Source organism: Ambystoma mexicanum, chromosome 2q (assembly GCF_040938575.1).
Source record: "Ambystoma mexicanum isolate Mex_15411 chromosome 2q, UKY_AmexF1_1, whole genome shotgun sequence".
NCBI lineage: Eukaryota > Metazoa > Chordata > Amphibia > Caudata > Ambystomatidae > Ambystoma > Ambystoma mexicanum.
Genome location: NC_090924.1, coordinates 1004675596 through 1004696633, shown reverse-complemented (window position 1 = coordinate 1004696633; position 21038 = coordinate 1004675596). Strand labels below are relative to the sequence as shown.

At 41.5% G+C, this 21038-nt stretch overlaps 1 protein-coding gene across 1 annotated transcript in view; it reads left to right on the top strand.

The window, feature by feature from the left end:
• The window catches only part of MALSU1 (mitochondrial assembly of ribosomal large subunit 1), a 155659-nt gene that overhangs the window by 52257 nt on the left and 82364 nt on the right, over positions 1 to 21038 (top strand). The window contains exon 2 of the mRNA XM_069648325.1: positions 17894 to 18072. Coding sequence (XP_069504426.1) covers positions 17894 to 18072 — 179 coding nt within the window. The remainder of the gene's footprint in view (positions 1 to 17893; positions 18073 to 21038) is intronic.

The following is a 21038-nucleotide window of genomic DNA, read 5'->3' as shown; positions in this document are numbered from 1 at the left end:
GGCCTGATCTTAAATCGCTGCAACGTGAGACTATTTCATCACATTCCATTAGTGCGATTTGTTAATACTGAGGACATAAAAGTTGTAGAATCTGTGAATAAATCACAACTGGACAAAGTGATTATATACTTAAATTCAAGTGTGATTAAGTTGTCCCTGCTTGAGCTAGCCCAATTGCTTCTCCCTCTTGGCTTTGAGCCAGGGCGAAACCGTAATTAATAGAAGGGCGGCTATTCCAACGCTGCGTGACTCAAACCTATTAAAGTCACTAACTTATTAATGCGTAGAGTAAACCTAGAAGTGGAGGGGTGGAGCAAACAAACAGATCGTAAAGCCTGACTAAGACCTCTGTGCCCCTAATAAAATCTTAATGTCCTTTTAAAAGTCCCATTGTTGAAATGGTTGGGATCGTTCCGGAAACCACGATCAACGTACTACAACCCATACAATGTTCTTGGACAGCAGCTTATACTGCCCAAGCTAGCCAATAACAAGAAGAGTCTGCGAGTGGATGTGACTGTGTAATGGGATCATGCAACACTCGGTGCTTTGCCCACTTAGATGGCGACCTGCACTTGAACATTTTGATATATTTTGAGTGCAGGAAACCTGGTTGCAATCGAGTCTCATACCAGATGGTTACAGTTCTTATCTGAACCTGGCATACAGGGTAATATGGGGTAGATCCTCATCGGGACCCTTACACTTGGGAAAAATGGGACAGGGATTGTAGTGGTAGATGCATGGAACTTGAATCCCTTCGTACAAATTCTTTCTTTTGAAATTTGATCAGGGGCCCCCTAGTACAAAAAACGGGGTTAATTTTTAACTTTTATTGGAACCCTGTTGCTATAACATCTAAGTTATTTGTGAATTCTGTGACTGACATTATCGACAGCCTCGGTACTCAACCTAACGTTTCATTCAAGGTTGTATGCGACAAGCTGAATATTCCATGCATCGACAAAAAGGTCAGTCCATCAAGGACTTGGATAGTTCAATCAATAAAGGGAATGAAAGAGCTGTGAGGTGGTTCAACGCAATGCGGACCAGAGATTTCTACATTCTTAGTGGCCGAATTAATGGAGATCTAACGTGTAAACCAACCTGGTCTAATGGTGTTCAATCTAGAGTCTTAGACTACTTCATTGTGTCGGGTCCCATGATCAATAACGTAAAAACCTTGGAAGTATTGGAAAAGGAAAAAAAGCGTCCATTCGCTCTTAAAAATGACATGGGGCACAAGTAGAAAACAAAGAAGTAAAAACTGGCTGATAAATGTACAAATATCGCAAGGCTGGATTAGTCTACGTAGGAAACCTCATGATGTAGCTCTACTGTTGTCTGAATACAATAAAGGGCTGGAACAACTGCAGCCAGATTTATATTATGCTCCGTTACTTGATTTCACCATATTGATTTCACCATAAAAGATAAAAGTGGAAACAAACCAATCTTCTTTCCTAAGCATAGTTATGATGAGAGGATAGCACTGAAAGAAAAAACGGCTCCGTAAATATTTCTGTGCTATTCACCAACCAGAGAGCGATCTCAAATCTGAATAGCTTCAAAAAGGGAAATATAAAAATTGGTTGCCTCTTCATAAATCCCAAATCTTGCAGACTGATAATGTTAAATGCTATAAAAAAGAATGTGTGGCAAATCTGGCAACTGCAAATCTGGCAACTGATTAATAATCTTCTCAACCAGCTCTTTTGACAAAATGTGGTTACTGAGAAGGACTGGATTAAATTCTGTGGGAAATAATTCAGTCCTATGGGTGTGATTGATCAACTGGTGTCAAAGAAACCTGCAGTGGCTTGGGCCTTTCCATTAGATGTTACTGATTTTAGAATTGCTAATCGAGAAGGTCAACTCGAGGAGAGCTCTGGGTCCAGAAGGCCTCATGAATAATATGATCAAGAGGCCCCTGAAGCATGGATTCCTTCTATAGCCGCCAAACCTTTCAATCAGGTGATGCAGTTAGGTGATGTACAAAAAACACTTTGAAGGAGGTAAAAGGATTAACAGCCCTTTTCGTAGCACATCCTCAATGATATAGGCGAAGCCTTGAACAAGAAACACAAAGTGCTGCAGGGCTCTATATGATCACTTCTAGGTATGAAGCCCACTGCATAGAACACCAAACTGTAGTTTTTCCAAAACAAGTTCAGAACATATTTCTTTTTTAAAAGAAATATATATAAATTGTTTATTTAATTCTTTTCAATTAGCATGGTTAAAAATGTGTTCACAGCGTCAACAAATCATAAAAACTACAATAGCTCAAGAAAAGTGTAAACACAATTAACAGGTAGGGCAGCAGAGTGAACAACAAACAATAATGGGGAAAATAAATGATACCAAAATGTTTGTGTACCAAAATGATCCTAGTTGGGGTCACTTAGAGGTAGTGTTGTGTAGATACCATGAAACTGTACTTATTACCACACTACATTCATTCCAGTCTCATTTCAGGCATACTCATACTCACATTCCCAACATGTTTCTTTCTGATCGTGTGCGTAAATATGTAAAACAGAAATTCATCGGGGGTAGTCTGCCGTCTACCGCGTCAATTCAAACCTGATCAATTGAATTAACAGGTTACACTATTTCTAGTTCAATCTACCATTAATTTTGCGGGTTTTAGCAGCTAGAGGGAAAAGGACACAAGTTGCATGTAAATAAGTTGTGTACAGTTCAAGCGCATGGATTAATCACACTTTTCTAGTCTTGTTCGTGGTCCATGATTCCTTTGGAGCCTGACATTGAGAAGGACTCCATACCGAAGAAGGGAACAAAACAGGGTATAAATAAAGGATACCCAACTATCCAATCTCTGTAAGTGAAATTAGATAGACAATTAAAACTGACCTAGTCATAGTACTGGTCTTTACAGGTAAGACTCTAGCCCTAACTGGCGAGTATACCTTTACAGTGGTTAAGTGGTGGCCGTAACATTTCGAATTGTCGTTCACTCTCTACAAGAATGGGCCAGGAAAACCAAAAATCATCACACCCTCTATACTGGTGGCATGGGGTGTGGCCAGTCGGATAGTCCGAGTATCCACTCTCTCGTGCAGATATTTATTATCTGTGTAGTTCATCACTTACTTCAAAAGAAGATTATTAGTTGGTCAATAGCTCCTCCTCGATAGATATTCATAGATTATTCGCTCCTGTTTCCTATGTCACTAGGGTCAGACATCTGGTCATTTGAAAAACGGCTGATCTTAGCTGTGGAAATATAAGAGTAGGCGTATATTTAATCATTTGTGAAGTCCATTCATATTTATAATACCATAGTTGTAATTTTCGGTAGATTACAATGTTTACTGTTTTTCTTGTAGGTAAAGGAGTAGTTGGTTTGTTGTCATCCGAAATAGCACGAATCTCGTTATTCTCGTGTTCAAATGGGTATGGCGCCGCCCCGGTTATAGTTGTCCCTTAGATCTATGCAGACTGGAGCTTGTTTGCTGTTGAGCTTCAGGTGATAGTTCCTCGCCTGTTTAGTGCAAAGGTATCAAAAGACAAGGATATAGCCGGTAAGGAGAACACCTTTTTCTGTCACATTCTGCTGCCTCATGCAGGTTCGCGTTGGTACCTGATTTAAAGAAGTTACTCCTAAAATGCGGGAACGCTGCTAGTTACTCTAACGCCGGTGTGCGGTGGAGTGTTTTCTTCACGAACCAAATGCGATACGAGTCGGTACTTTGAATAGCCCTTGGTCCTATGTTGGGCTTCGAGAAATACACTTTGTTGTGTTCTCAATGGGGTACTTATCTATATTTATGCCTATTATCTATACAGGGTAAGAAGGACTACAATTAGCTACATTATTCTTGAGGTAACTGAAACTAGGCACAATCCTGAGCATTCCCCCAGCTTGTAGTCTTACCGTGATCGCGTTGTCATCAGCGCTCTGCCGCCAGTGCTTTCGTTTCTGATGTTGCCTTGTTCGCGGAATCACATGACTTTTATACGTTAAGTTGTACGCCTCTCCTCGTCATGCATTTCATGTAGGCGGAGCGTAGTATTTTGTTGTCTGTTTCATAGTTCTAAACGAGTGGTCACTTCAGTTTGCATCATTTAATGTTTTCATGAAAACTTTGTAAGTTATAATTTTATTTAACTGATCTTTTCTTTCGTGCATCCACATTGTTTATACTATTCGGTCAATCGTTCGAGAGTGGGGGGTAAACTTTGATGATGTCATGAGGAGTTGCACTCTGGATGAGACTGCTTTTTTGTATTCCTTCTGGCATGGCGCTATTTCGTGTCTGTGCGACAGTCAGAAGATTGTGTGTATTTATCAGTTCCAATACGTTTTTTCATTGAGACCAATCACAGAACAACTCCTAGTTATAAAGATCAGTTGTTGTTCCTTCCTCAAGAGGTTGGTGCTGTCCTTATTGATATCCATACTCGGTGCCGATTTATAAATAACTGTCCATCTTATGTCTTCAGGAGAATGTTGATATTCTACCCAATGGTCAACCATTGGTGCATTTCTTGTCCGGTTTTTCAGGCAGCTTCTACGTTCACCAATGTGTATTTTCACTTTTTGGTCTGTTTTCCCGATATACATTTTGTTGCAGGGGCACCATACTGCATAGATTACAAAGTTGAGTTGCAGTTTGTGTGAGCTTCTTGTTTCCATTTGGATTTCAAGCCTATGTCTACTTCTGTGCTTTTTTTTTATGTATTTGCAATATACGCACTGGCTGCATGGGTGGTGTCCTACAACTTTAGGGAGTCCCCATAGTTCAGTTACACTCATTGTTGATTGAGTTAGGTGATGTGCCTGACACATGAAGATCCGCTATAATAGTTCCGGTACTCAAGAAGGGCAACATGGCAGACCCTGCTAATTATCACCCATTACTATTTGCAGCATTAATTCTAACTCGCCTGCAGAAATGGGCAAAGGATACAAGCAGATGTGACCCCCGTCAAACATGATTTGTAAAGAAGGTGGGGACTGACCTTAACCTGTTTCTTTTGAACGACAGGACTTTAAAAAGTGGTATAAAAAATGTACTTGGCCTTCATCAACCTGAAAAAGGCTTTTCACAGTGTCGACACGCAACTCCTGAGCTTGAAACTAGAGGTCTGGAATTGCCCGGTCGATTTACTGGTGGCAATCAAGTCCTTATACACCTCAACGACGGTTCAAATCAGAATAAATTCTCATGGCCTTCTAATTAAGGAAATTAGCACACACATAGGGTTGAAACAAGGATGGCCGTTGGCACCGCTGCTTCTTAATGTTTCTACCTTGCCTCCACAAAACTGTGGAACTTGCTAGGTCCTTTCCCCCTAAGATCGGTGATGAAGATCTTGCATGGATTCTCTATGCGGATCACCTTGTCTTGATCGACTAGACTCTAATAGGTCTCCAAAGCAGGTTGTGTGGTCTACAGGAATACATGGCCAAAAATGGCTTGCAGATAAATACCTCTAAAACAAACATCTGGATCCTGCGCCAGACGAGGGATAAGCACTTTAGGTGCTATTTGGGTCAAGACGAACTTACGCAAGTAACATCCATGACCTATTTAGGTTCTTGTATAAACTAGAGTGTGAGTGATAGCCCGCACCAAACTGAATACAAATAAAGATAAAACAACTCATGGGCCAGGGATCATTGATTCACAAAAAAGATGGAAAATGTTCAATCCTCCATGTGCTGACCTTATAGAAATCATAGGTGACTCTGACTTTAATCTACAGCGCAGAAGCCTTTTTATATACCCCCTGTAATATTTGGGCATCATTAGAGGGCACTTTCTGGAGAAGAGTTTTGAGGCTAACTAGGCAGTGCCTTCCTCAATAATGAGATTTGAAATAGGTTTAACAGCTCTCCCTTATCACATATTGACCTTGGAAATTGCAAGGAGAAATGCCAATTTACTTGAGCAGGGGACACAGGCCATTTTAGAACATCTAGGAACTAAACAGAAGACGCTTGAGATAAGCCCAGAAGAGGTAAAGCGGAAGCTGTGGCAATAGGAATGGATCCTGATGGTTGAGACTAAAAACAAACAGCGATTGCACGCCAACTTAAAAAAGGAAACTAAAGCGTACAACTGTCTCCCTAGATATCTAAACAGATTTCCCAGTCCTTGGTTTAGATATCAATTCATGAGGTTTCGAATGAATATATATCCAAAAAGCAAATTCTGCTGGTTTATAATTCGAAGGTCAGTGAATTTAAATGTAGATTTTATGCTGCAGAGGGGGTGATTGAAACCTTAAAACATCACGCTGTTTTACACTTGTTTGACTTGGTGAAGAACTAGACACATGGCAAAGTGCACTGAGGTGCATCATTTAAATTACGTTTTTGACAGATAAATAATTAGAATAGAATGATTAACTATGAAAAACGTTTTGTTTTTTAGGTTACGAATTGTGTATGTTATGAAAGATTTTATGTTTTAGTTTCAAAGGGAAAGCTAAAGGTTCTTAACTTTTTATATAAAGTGGGCAAAAATATGTGTAGATGACGAATTTTGATGGATTCTTATGTGTGAAAACCAAATCTCTTAATAAAAAAACAGAAAAGAGTTCATGTAATTTCCTTGGGCATGAATTTATATGGGATTGAAGTGACACAACTAAGCTCCCTTTCATCCCCAAATGTCACCTTTTAGTATCTATGGTTTTCACAGGCCACATGAAGATTTGGAAATGTCCAACTTTCCCCAGTTTCGGTGCGAGATTAAGGGCTTAATTCACAGAAGCGTTTTATAATGGCAAAACTCAGTTGGAATGCGTTCTGTGAATTAGGCCCTAAATCTGAAAACACTCTGGGTTTTATTTCATTGGCTTTAGATTTTCAAAGAGCTGCACTTTATCGGTGCAGAAATGTAGTCTTTTTCCATGTAAAAGCTAGTGGAGCTCCATCACAGTCCACCCATTCCAGAGACTTACCAGAAAAAAGTTTCGAGAAGGCCTCTGTCTAATTACATTGGCACATTTTAATACTCCCACTTGAATAATTATTTTAGGCACAAGGCCATCAAGGACCCTTGAAAATGTCTAGGGAATTCCCAGTTAACAGGCCCGTTCTGGGTCCTCTTTCTCCCCCCCCCCCTCCCCCCCTCGCTTCCCCTCTACTCCTAGAAGGCGTGTCTGCCTCGGGTACATCTGCTTCAGATTTCCTCATGCATAAGGTCTTTTTCATCGTCAGGTATTATCCAAGATAAGCACTTATCCTTTTGGAACAGTGGTTCTTCTATAATGGGAATTATTCTGACGCGTAGCGGAGTGTGCAGGAGTGTGTTGCCTGTGTTCCCTGGAGACCCTGAGGGATAGGTGAGGAAAGGCAACATCAGTTGTTGCCGAGTCGGAACTGTTATCGCCCGTCCCTTGCAGCTACACAAGAACACGGTAAGAGTTCGTGTAAGCGCGCGCGATCAGGCGTCGGCCGCACCCCGTGCCCAGCCCTACACAACACCGTTAATCACTAATAATGTCAATGACCATGAGTGTCGTCACAAACAAAGCAAACAGACGAGCGCAAGCCAAGCAAGGGCTGAACGCGGTGTGTGTGACAAGTGTAAATGAAAATCTCAATGGAAAAATAAGATCTACAATGCATACCTCTGATGTTGCAGCTGCGGATGCGGAGGGGCGAGTCTCCTTGGGAGGGGGGATCTGGGATGGCGTCCGCTGTTTCCTCCTTGCGGACTCGACTCGTTGACGAGCTGCCCGGGTCTGAGACTTCCCGCGGAGGCGTGGTGGCGGCTCGCTTGCCGCGAGAGAGAGGCACTAACGATGCGAACGAAACCCTAGATGTAGGAAGTGACACTGAAAGCGAAAGTGAGCAAGGCAAGGACAAAGAGAAAGAAAATGAGGGGTCACCTGTGGGAGAGAGGAAAGCTAATGGAGATAAACAACCGAGAACCCCGGTGATGCAGAAAAGTAAGCCCTGCTTGACGCCAGGAAAGGGTGAGGGGACCCAGGCGGAAGGCGCGGTGGGTGTGAATGGAAAGTCGGAGGATAAGCGGACCGGTGATAAGAACACAGAAATATGTGCGGCAATGATTCATCAGGCCGAGAGTGCACAGTCCGCGAAGCATACCCTTCTCTGTAAGCCGAGGGACGGCGAGCAGACCCAAGATACTGGCTCTATGCGACAGCTCACAAATAAAAGCACTACTAAAAATCAAAGGACCTCGAACTTGGAAGAGTAATGAAATTCGAGTTCAACATTAAAACTACTGGCATGGTCAAAGGTGGCCGAGATGCACAAACCATCTCTAGTTAAATCAAAAACAAATGAAGGTCTCGGCGCCCCTAATAGAATGGAAGAAATTATTGAGACATGGTCACCCCACGGTGAATGGATGAAAAGAACTGCACCACAAAACACTGGATCGAAAATCAATATAAATCCAGGAGGAAGAAGAAACTCACTAGGGATTGCAGAAAAGACTTGGCAAGGATGAATGCCAGCCTAATACAGTCACAGAGACCCTCACAATTAAGCTCAAATGTGGGAAACCCACAACTTGCGGAGATCCAGTGTCCTAAACATAAGAGCATTCACGAAGTAATGAATCTTGAAGCGAACTCTCCAGCATTTGAATCAAGAAAGGAAGAGATTGCAGTGTCTCAGAAGAGGAGTTGAAGAAGAGAAAGCTCTGAGAGTGATGAGGAAAGTGTGGATAAATGATGTAAAGGCAGAACCCAAGGGAGAACCACAGGTGCACAAAAAAAAGCAGAAGAGATGCCATCCTCTAAAAAGACAAAATGGCGTACCTTCACAATTTCCGAGTCAGAGGGTGAGGATGAGGTAATAACTCTTAGAGATGTAAGTCGACGGAAGTCTACTGAGTTACCTCCGAAGGAAAGAAACGACACAGAATGCATCTTGCCCTACATTGAGGCAATAATCTCAAAGTTGAGTCCCATTCTGATGTCAGCTACAACGATAGCCGTAGCCCCGCTGATGAAGTTGTTTGGTCTCTACAGTTCTCATTCAGGTTCTCAAACGACTCTGATTGCCCTACTGAACTCTAAAATGATAAAATTAGAGACTGACTTAAAGGAGATGTCATATGAGATTCTGTTGTCTAAAAGAGGGAACGATATTTCGCTAACAGCGTTGAAAGAATCGTTAAGAAACAACTCTGAGGACAAGAAACTCTTGACTGAAGTGACGGGACAAGCCCTCACGCTTCTTTAAAATGAACAAGAAGGAAGGAGTGATCTAAACGAAAAAAGCGAGTTTCCAAGAAAGACCAAACGAGCACAAACACAATGACCAATTTGGAGCCATTGGAAACAATAGAGAAACCTAAAATAAATGAACAACCTCTGGAGAAAATTAGAGGCAGAGAAAAAGGGCTCCAAGCAAAACTGCATTTTAGGACAAGGTGCTACTAATAAGTGCCGAAGATTGTGACCACGGAAGGAAAGAAATCCGAGAGAATGAGAAGTTCGAAAGAAAGGTCACCTAAACCGACTACAGTAATGACAGCGCCAGAAAAAGAGGTTGCAATGACCAATTCCCAAAAGGAACGAGAAGTAGACCAAGGACAAGTCTCCTCCGCTTTAGATCCACTAAGTAACCAAAACTCCAATGATGCAAATAGAAAGGCTTTAAGAAGCAATGCAGCCTCTATTGCAGCAAAAAAGACGGATGGAGAGTGGTTCGACATATTTAAGCAATCGAAAGCTCAATTGGAAGTGAGAAAAGGGATGAAGACAAAGAGAGACAACACAAAACAAATTGACTGCAAAAGAAAAACAAAGAATCAACAAGCCCAAAAGAGCAAGAATCCTCGTAGCTCAGCAAACTTCTTCAGGAATATTAAAGCACTAAACATAACGGTGAATAACTCTGAGCAACCGGCATTGAGGGAAAAAAAAAAGATCGAAGATATAGCATCCGTGGATGGAAAGGTCCAATCGGAAATTCAGAACGAGGACAACTCCCAGATGGAAAGCATAGCTGAGCTAGTTTCCGATAGTGACAATGAGGAGTTGCTGAATATGTCAACTTGCAGCATGAGCAACAGATGAGCGAGGGAACAACAAAACTGAACTAGAATCCCATGAAGAGAAAATGAAGAAACCAGTAAGAGCTGAAGTGGCGAACAAGGAAAGTGCTGAAGAACCAGCTAAGCCACGACGATAACAAAGAGAATGTAACGAGCCATCAATACAGAATATTAGTCGAAAAGATGGTGTGTAAAAAAAGTGATACTCCTCTGAACCGATACACTATTCTACAGATATTCCAAAAAATACCAGTGTTGAGAGCAATAAAGAGTCCACGGATTAATCGTGTAGAAATCATCCCTGATATGAACCAGAAATTTGTGCTGTTGCACATCGACACCAAAAATGACGCAGAACTACTCGTGATGTACGAAAGGCAACTTCTGGAAGCGGGATATCGAGTGTATGAAGTTGACAACACACTAGGGGACAAGGACTATGAAAAAACAAAAGATGCAAAAGTACAGAAAATAAAGGAGAAAGAGTCTCAGTCAAATAAAACAGTAGAAAAAAGAGCAACTCAGGAGTGCGAAACTAATGCCAAGCCAAACTGTGAAGATGGCACTGCAGAAAAATCATGCTTGACAAGATAAAGAAGAAAATCAAAATAACAGTTGAAAATCGTTGCAAATCAAATGAGGAGAGATGCATCGATACAGAACGGAATGATGGAGAAGCAGAGACGAAAAACTGGTCCTGGTTAGCAAAATCGATAAACACTGTAAAGAGCTATTGCTACGAGGAGATAACGAACCTAGTGATAGCTCTGTGGAATACTAGAGGATTTTCACATCTCCTAAATTCCCCTCCCGCAATCTTAGAAAAGGCAGACCTGATATGCTTGCAAGAGACATGGGTCACCACCATGCCATGTGTGGATGGATTCGAAGTAGCAATAAATCTAGCCATAAAACAAAAAAAAAGGGCGACTAATGTCGGATCAATTGACTCTAATTAAAAGAACAAGCGGTCTAAGAATCAAATTGGCCCGCAACTGGTCACCTTTTCTTCAGGAAGTCTGTCTAGAGCAAGTGGAGCTGAAAGAGAAGTACTCCCGCCTAGTGCAAATACTAAATATTTACTGGAGCTCAACACCAAATTCCAATCAGAAGTTTGAGGATGACATCATTGAAGCAATAGATTACATTCTGACAACCGATTCAAAGGCAGTAATTATGTTGTGTGGAGGCTTCAACATGAAGCTAATCGAATTGGACCAACAAAGAACTAAGACTGGCAGTGAAAGATATAAAAATTATTGTTGGTTAGAAGAAATGTCACTCAGAATCTCTCAATGCTTAATGGAGCAACAAGAGGAGACATTCCGGCAAAGCCGACATGGGAAAGAGGAAACCAGAGATCTATATTAGATTATATCTTTGTTTCTGAGAATATACTACACGAAATAGTCTCCTTTAGAGTCACTAAAGACAACCAAAGTGACCATAACATCATATTGACAGAATGGAAATGGATCAAAGTTACGAAAAGGGAACAGTGGTGTTGTGACATCTCAGTGGAACCAGGGCGAAACAGATTAAGGCTAAAGAAAATGGACATCAAGGAGATATCTGACCAACTGCAAAGATGCCAGGAAAAAAACCCACCTGTCGGAATCGAATATCAGCAGTTGCTAGAAATCTACAAAACCGAAAATAAGTTCTCTCAAAGGATTCAAAACTATCGAAAGCATGCGTATGACCCAGAAGTAGCGAGAAAGAAGAGAGAATTAAGGAAAACCTTAAGAGAAATTCTTGCGACAAAAGGAAAATTGATTCAAGGCTCAACAAAAAAAGCGAAGAACCAATATAACAACTGGTGTAAACAACACAGAGCAAAGATGGAGCAAAGCGATGCCGAAATAATTCTGAAGGCACTGAATCAAAGGAACTCCCGAGGCTTCTGGGCCCTAATAAATGAATGAACCAACTTAGAAAAAGCCATAATAATGAATATGGTAACAGAAAACGACTGGGAACGCCACTATAAAAACCTATTCAAAAGAAGAGAAAGCGCATGTAAAACTGAGTGCCAAACAAAAGTACCATGGGAAATTGAAATAGACAAAGCGGACATTCGATCTTCAATTCAAAGGAGTAGCGCATCTAGAGCGGCAGGACCCGACGGACTTTCCAATGCCGACCTAAAAGAAAATATTGAAGAATGGTCCGAATTTTGTGACATCCTATTCCAGGCAATAATAAAAGGAAGGATTCCCGCAACCTGGAAATCGGGGATCATTGTGCCGATATTCAGGAAAGGTCTGCGCTCTGACCCGGCAAACTATCGGCCCATAGCCCTCCTTGACGTTGAAGGAAAAGTGTTTGCAACCCAACTCCTTGACCAACTAACAACCTGGATCAACCAAGAAAAAATATATGATGAGCGCCAGTCCGGGTTTGTTAAAGGAGCACGAACCTCCTAATACTAAACTTATTGAAAATCGATGCCATCCGAGCAGGTCAGAAAATCTACCTAGCATTTATCGACATGGCAAATGCGTTTGATGGAGTAAATGGAGAAATCTTGTGGTGCAAATTAAAGGAAAGGGGTTGCCATGAGAGTCTAATTGCTGCCATCAAGGAACTTTATTCCGACACCTACATTCAAGTACGGTTAGATAGCAAAGGAAATTTATCAAAACCAATTCCCACAGAGAGGTGTAAAACAGGGGTGCCCACTAGGGGCGACCCTGTTCAACTTTTACATCTCATAAGTGGAAAAAGCCCTGGCAACCGTGATCTCATTTCCACCAAGCATTAATGGATTCCAGTTACATCACATCCTATACGCCGACGATATGGTGATCTTAGATCGTACACCAATCGGTTTGTAGCGCAAATTAACAGCATTAAAGACCTATACAGAAGATCTCGGACTAGAGATAAACGTAGCTAAATCGGAAATCCTAGTCCTGGAAAACAAGAGGAAGGAAGCCACTGAAGTACAGTACAAGTTGGTTTGTGGGAAAGACAAAACTGGAAAAAGTACATTATACAAGATATCTAGGCTCATTAATCAACTCTAGCATAAACAACGAACCGATGATGAAAAAAATCTTCAATGGCTGTAGACAACTTACCTCACAAGGAATCATAATGCAAAAGAAATTTGGGAAATTCACGTGTGATCCAGTGAAGAAATTCTATCAAAATAAAGTGACACCGATTCTATCCTACGGGGCAGAGAACATGTTTGGCTGCAACCACAAGATAGGGGCCAGATGCGAAGGATTTTTTTGGAAAAGAAATCTTCCAGATACCCCAAAGTACGCCGACCTTGTGTCCTATATGAAGTAGGGATGTCCATCCTGAATGCAAGGATCATATGGAATAAACTACTGTTCTTTAGGAAAACTCATGATGAAGCAAACTTGCCAACGTTCAAAATCCTGATGGGAAATGAAATAGGAAAAAAATCAGCCTTAAGAGATTGGAAACAACAGTGTAGAGAGATACTTAACCATTTGGGCACGGATGAGACAACACTCTGTTCTAATCCAGATTCTCTTAAAAAAAAAAAATAAAAAAAAAAAAAAAAAAATTGCTAGATCTCGACTGGATTAAAATTGGTGAGAAAAGAGCATCACAAAAATCCATGCAAAATCAGCCTAAAGAAGCAAAAAAACAGAATACACTCCATCTGGCTTTATCACCGTGTAAACGTGTGAGAAGACACTATTTGAAGTTCCGCCTGAACATCATAGAAACAAAAGAAATTCTGAGGCACAGGCGCTTAATCCCAAAGGGAAATGTACTGTGTAGATTTTGTGCGAAAGAAGATGAAAACCTAAATCATCTTATTCTAAAGTGTTCCGAATTGAATATGCAATGTGAAAACTGCTTAGGGAAGGTTATGGAAAACTATCAGACGCTGAACACTGAGGAGTGGTGGAGGCAATTACACCTGACCGAAAGCAACTCGGTGCTGATTGCGCTGACGAAATTCTTAGATCTATTACAGAATCAATTAGAAATGAGACCCGTCATTTCCAAAAGCGAGTCCGATCCAGCAACAAATCAAGGGAGAAAATGCGCACAATGAGATCACAAGTAACAACAAACAGAGGAATTAAGTAAAATAGTTGTAACCCAGTGACAATGGATTAAGACCAAAATAAGGTTAAAGAGACACTTCAAGTAAAGTTAACAAGTTTTGTCTTTCCTTTTTAAGTATGTTTTTTTTTCTTTTAAGCAAAAAGTTCTTTTTCAAAAGTTTGTTTAAACTAAATGAAAATAAAAAAAAAATATTCTGACCCTTTCATTGTGACATCACACTTTTTAATTGTTCAGGCCTTTGCACAGGCTTGCTTAACAGGCAGACCTTCCTAGAGAATACACCCCTGAATTGGTGAGTAGGTAAAATAACTATCTAGAGCTGTAGGGATAGTGACATTTTTAAGGATTTGCGAGCCCTGGACTTCATTCCCCAATTGATATCAAAGTGTGACACTTCTTTAGGTGCATTTAGATGCGTTTCAAACTTGGATGCAGAAATACTAAGCCCCTACCTTGGGATCAGTTTAGTTTTTATCTTTACAGATGGGCTGTGGCTGATTCCTATTTAGAATGTTAAATGTATTTTTCCTTAAGATGTTTCCTTTGAGATGGGTCTTCGTGAGTGGGAGGCATTGCATTAAATGTTTTACTTCGCTGTCTGAACAGATGGTTTTTGTTATAGAGAGTTTAAACTTATTTCTCTGATTTAAGATGAATTAGCCTTCTTTGTACTTGGATAGCAACACTAATCTCATGGAATTGATAAACCTATCCCCATTAACAATTGTCAGAGATTAACAGAATTTGTACCAGGTTCACTAGAGATCTTACAAAACCAGCATTCCGACAGCCATATCAAAATAGTTTTTTGCCATGCAGATTTAAACAATAATGTATTCCCTATTTGAAAGTCTCATGTGTACTACAACAACTATTGTATCTACAGTTGGTTTCTATTTGCATATTCAGGTATATAACAGTATTTTTCTGACATATCCTTAAGAAGAAAATCCATTCAATCCATCAAATTTTGCTTACTTTTGGAAAAAGTGACATTGTTCTTTGCTCATGAAATTACAGATGAATACATTGAGCCTCGTTAAAAAGCTCAACATTCATTTCCAGCTAATGTGAGAACCGCGGCTGAAATCCTTCACTTCTTTGCACTGTGCGCCCCACTATTTTCTGGGAGTAATGTTATTAGTGATTAGGTGCAATGCTATTTTGCAGACTCCATTTCTCTTCATTTTTGAGTTCTGTACAGTACCTTGTCTCAATGCAGCAATGTATTATTTTTCAGATGAGATGATGATGATAAAGCCAGTTCTGGGTCCTTAAGTACATTTTTCACTTATGCAGTTGTTAGTGAGGTTCAGTTTGTGCTAGGTTCTATGCTGTGTGTCGGGTGTACCACTGTTTGTGGTAATTACAGAAACAATCAACCCGCTTGAAGTAGCAAGGCACCATTCATGCATTTCTTGCTTAAGATTCAGGCAGCCACCGTTCTTGCCACAATAGTGCTAAGGTGGCAAGAGGCTTGTCGTCTCCAATCCAGGACAAGTGCATGTGCGGTTTTATTCAAGATCCGTTTGACTTCTTACCGTATTGAATTTGCGCGGCAGAAGTGCATGGAAAATATACACTAGTCGGAAGCATAGTAGATAACTCTGTTCCCCAAAGAACTGAAATCCATCATGGGGATGGTAGAATTCTACGACAAATGTGTCCAATGCTTTATATGCACAGAGGGCCTCCAAGTGCTCTTGAAAAAGGGGAGCTCACTTTGAATAATCTGGCAACTGGAAATAGGCCTTTAAGAAGGTAACAGTGGACATTGTGAAATGTACTGTCCATTTCATATGAAACTGCACCATTCTGTCTGCCTGATGCAAGTGCATATTCCTTGGAGGCAGCTCTAATCAACATGATCCTTGACTGAAACGGAAATGATTTACCAGCGATCGAGAAAGAGGTGTTTATCGACATTGGCGCGTGTAAGTGTGCGTGCGTGCGCATACTGTGGCCATGTAATACGAATAATCAAACCTCGAGGTTGGCCCCACTAGTTTCCAGAACCTGGAAGGCCATTTCACCATATAGCATATCCCAAGATGGAAAAGCAAGCGGGCCCGCCTTCTACCTATTCTGTTTGTCATTTGAAGGTGACAAACGCCACAAATACCCAAAGGAGAAATGTGTTGTGTGGCTAGCATCTCAGATAATCAAGTACGTAGAAGGCACAATCGCATGATTGGAATGTGAACATCACACCAGATTAGACCCCATCTTCAATATGGTAAGAGTACACACAGAGTTTTCTCGGACGAGCAGAGCCTGCCACCAGGTCTACAACTGTTTGAAATGAGGTGGATGAACTATACACAAACCAGGAGAAACTCGTGCAAGTCAGCAAAGTAGGTCCGCCCAAGTGGGATTCATTCACCTTTCAGTCAAAGGAAATCTAGGAAAATGCTTACATAAAGACCGTGCAAACAAAACAGTTGGCTTGGGATGCATATTGTGGTACACATCCATGTTGATGAGCTTTTGTAGTGAGGACAGCACTACGAAGTAAGCCATTTTAACTACTTCCATAACGTTTTCCATATAAGAGGAGCGTTACTGTTGCCCTCTTCGGGTCTCTTCCTCCTCTCTCCGTGGCCTCTTGTGCCTCACTCTGCTTTCCTCTCCGCTCCTCGCATGCGCAAATATGCACTGAAGGAAGTGACTGAGGTTGTTGCAAGACTGGTTAAACTGTGACTGAGGAGGCAGTGTGTACAAGGGACTGTTACTCACAGTATGGTTCAGGGATTACTTTTCAGTACTAAAACAAAGCAAGCACCTTTGTTCCACTGGTTCCTACAAAGATACCTGCGAGTCTACCAGCTGAAATATTTTTATTTATAATGTTATGAGAATAAAGCATGATCTATGCATACGTCCTCTTTTAATCTCATGGTATCTCCATTTTAAAAATTATAATGTATTGCTTGGTATGCCCCGAATAAGGCCTTGCATCATGGGCGATGAGAGGGGCCTTTGTCGTGCATTTCAGTAGGATTTCTGAGTTAAGTGTGAAGAAAACGTTTCTCTGATTAAAATACTTCCCTTTGTAGGGCATTGTGAATAGGCATGTTTTACAAGATGAATTCAAATCATTCCACGTAGATGCTCTATGTTGTTGTTAATAGGATGTCTTGGGTCCCTGCATCAAAAACTGGACTAAGATCTGTGCCAAAATGCATGTCATTGTGCAGCTTTGCCCATTGACTATCTCCTGGGCTTTGTCAAACCTCATAAATGGGGAATCCTTTAATTGGAATGTGGGGAATTACGATTCTAATTTTAAAGCTTAGTTGTCCTTGTTATTTGAGATATGTTATTGTTTCTAATGGTTAGGTCATTTCCGCCAAATCTGCACAGCGCACGCTCATCCTTTTGTACACACTTAACACCAATTAAGCATGTTGACACCATAAAGAAATTAGACTTGACCAACTGTCAGCACACAATTGTACAATAATGAATTGAGCAGCAAACCCAGCATTCTTTCACAACATATTACCGATATATACAAAAATGAAAACGCCACCTTTTCTCGTTTGGCTTCTAAAAATAACTGAATAAATCTAGGGTTTCATTAAAATCATTATTTTTGTTGTTGAGAAGAGGATGCTAATGAAGCGTTGTTCTTAGCTGGGAGTGAATCTCGTTTAAAGTGTCTGAGGCATATGCAAATGCAATTTTAAAAAAACGCAAGAATTTGAGTGTTCTTTTGAGTTGTTTTGCACATTCCCCTCCCATTGGGTTTGATTTTTAGTTACAAAAGTAAACCAACCTCATTTTTAAAGTGTACCTCGTTCTTCTTTTTCCTACAGGTCAAAATCTTCCAAGATTCAACATTGATGTTCTTGTGTCTCTTCTGAAACAAGAAAATGCCAAAGACATATGTGTTATCCGAGTCCCTTTGGAAATGGGATACACAGATTATTTTGTCATTGCAAGCGCCTCCTCAAGCAGACATCTACAAGCAATGGCCCAGTATGCTTTAAAAGTGGTAAGAATGGACCTCCTTCGATGTAAAAGTCCTCGCTGTTTTCTTTATTTTTTAACAAATGCACTGTGATTTTAAAAATGCTACTCTGGAAGAATGCATAATGTCAATATTCGTTTTATATACTATAGTTTACATAGCATTACAGATACCAGTATCAACATACAAATCATTTGGCATAGTCTTCTAATCTTCCTGAAGTGGCAGCCGAGAATCCATAATAGTCTGAGAGTTTTGACAACGTCCCCTGGTGAGGGCAGTGCTGCCCATTTCTCTCTGGCCCTTCAGTCTAGCATATACCAAAACCTGTCCCACTGGCATGTCCTATTGGGATTAAAGTGTAAAATGTTAACAGTAGTCCATCTTAAAGTACACCCTCTCCCTCCCCTCCCCACTATGTGGTGTTCACAATTTTGTAATTCAATCTTTTGGTACTCTGCCGTACATCCCTACAGGTTGTCAACTTAAATTTACAAGCAGCCACTTTCCCTTCCCCCCCAAATTTACCTTCACCTTTCTGCCAGCTATCAGCCCAAGTAATTACCGAGAAGCCTTGGTGCCACTCTTAGCTTCAGGTACTACTTGCATTCATGTCTCTTGGGCTAATTTAACTGTTAGTAGTACCCGACGAGAGTCCAGCAGAATGCAACACTCATTCTGATTGGCTCTCACCGGGTCCTTACCCGGCCGAAAATCCTTCGATTCTCGGCCAGGACTCCAGCTGCCTTGTCCTCGGCAGGGGGGGGGCGTGGCAGCCCCTCAGCCAATGAGGAAGCTCGAAGTGGGGCCATCCCCGCTCCGAGCCTCCCCACGGCTGAGAGGCTGCCTCTGCCCCCCCGCTGGGGACTCGGGTAAGCCTTTTTCTTTTTTTTTTTTTTTTTTCTTTTTTCCCTTCCCTCCCTCCTCACCACCCCACCCACTTACCTTCTTGCTCCTGCGTCCCTGGTGGGGGACGATGGCAGCCTCCAGCAGTGTGGAGACTCCGCGCCTCCACACAGCTGGAGGCTTCCATCATCACCTGGCAGGGACGAAGGTACTTTTTTTTTTTTTATTTTTTTTGTTGTTTTTTTCTTTTTTCTCCCACCTTCCCCTTCCCTCCTGCCCTCCCAACCCCACTTACCTTCTGCTTCTTTTTTTTTCGGGAGCGGACGCGCTGGGAACACTGTGTTCCCAGCGCGTCTGCTCCCGAAGGCTGCCATGGAAAGAGAAAATGGACTCCCGTTTTCCCTTTCCCGGCGGCCATTTTCTTGGTCGTGTTTTTTTTTTTTTTTTTCTGTCCCGAAACGCAGCAGCTTTTTGGGACAGAAAAAAATTCTTTTAGTGCCCCAGTCACGCATATAATGCGGGCCGGGGTACTAATAGCAATATGACCCTCGCGGCGGGGGCCTTCGTTAAGGCCCTCACTTCGCTCGGGCCTATAACTATGGGCCCCGGGGCAATACCTGAGTCGGTAATGCCCCCGCCGCTCGGGTCATATTGCTTAATCAACTCCACAGTAACAGTTAGATTGCTTTTTAACTCTGAGAAAGGCTGGTTTCACTGGGAGGCTCTTGGCTTTGGCAATACTTGTTCTCTTCAATAGTAGATACACCTTTTAACTTCTTATAGATGAAAAGGTATGCCATGTTAAAGTAATAGTTCAGTCGATCTTTAGGACTCACAATTAGGCACACGCAACCACTTGTTAAGGTAGTAATCTAGGCCTCCATGACACAAATGATGACAATGCCTCAACACTAGAACAGAAAAGAGACCTTGGCTGCGAAGCCATTGGTGTGGGCTGCACACCCAGATATAACTATATGTGGTGTATGCTGATAATATTATATTCAAATGCAATGTAGTTCTAGTATAGTATTCAAAAAAGAGAAAGATAGTATTTCTTCTTTCAACTGATTTAATTATTTTTTAAAAAATATATTTAGAATCCAATATTTGCAGATGCATCGGAGCCTCACACGTCCTTCGTCGGGGCCAGCAATTGGTATTTACTCATATACCAACTTAGTTATGGTCTGATGCTAGTCGTATTGCTGAAAACTCAATAATCACGCAATCTCTGATCTTGCGTGTCAGATCTGGTGCTCGCGTGTGTGAAAAGTGCTGCTGTTCCGCTTGCTCGAGTAGCAACATTGTTGAATCGAACGCATCGGCTCTTGCCAACACTTTCACGGAATTAGGCTTCTCCCACTGTATCAACATGCCCACGCATAACAAAGGGAGAACCTTTACACTGGTTAGCTGATCTCAACTGCGATATCAAGATCCTATCTAATGAACCCTGTGTCTGGACCGACCATCACATCATTTCCTTCACCATACAAGACAGCACACAACCCAATCTGACAAACTCACCTGCTCCTCCGGCTCTCACCAGAAACAATCATAATATAATGGTGGAGAATCTATTACCTTTACTCCAACCTATTAGCAATCTTACCCACACCAATACAGACCCCCTCATCTTTAGTAGAATTATACAACCATACCATACTATACAGCAAGCCATTGACAAAATAGCGCCTCTAAAAATGTGCAAAGCCTCGAACACACCTACACTCCTGATTCACCCCTAATCTCAAAGCCAAGCCTTGCACAATGAAATCCTTATGGAAAAATAACCCCACAGCACTGAACAAGGAAAAGCTATCCAAAATCTTTACTAGATACAAGCACTAGAGAACTAGTCATCATCCTGAGAGTTGGAATCCCATATACAAACAGTGGAGACCTGTACTAAAGACACGTCCTGGTGCACGAATATTAAAACCGTGCTCCTTATTTTTTTCCCGCTATTACAAGAGAAAATAAAAATAAAAAACGAAGTCTCTCAGGGGACCGGCCCTTGCAGGAGTCACAGGCGACTAATAGCCAGTCTTAAACCGTCCGAATGCCAGGGGGACACTTGCCTGGCTCCAATTATCAAAGAGGCCGCCAGGGAACTAGCACCTTTCATTGCTACCCTAATA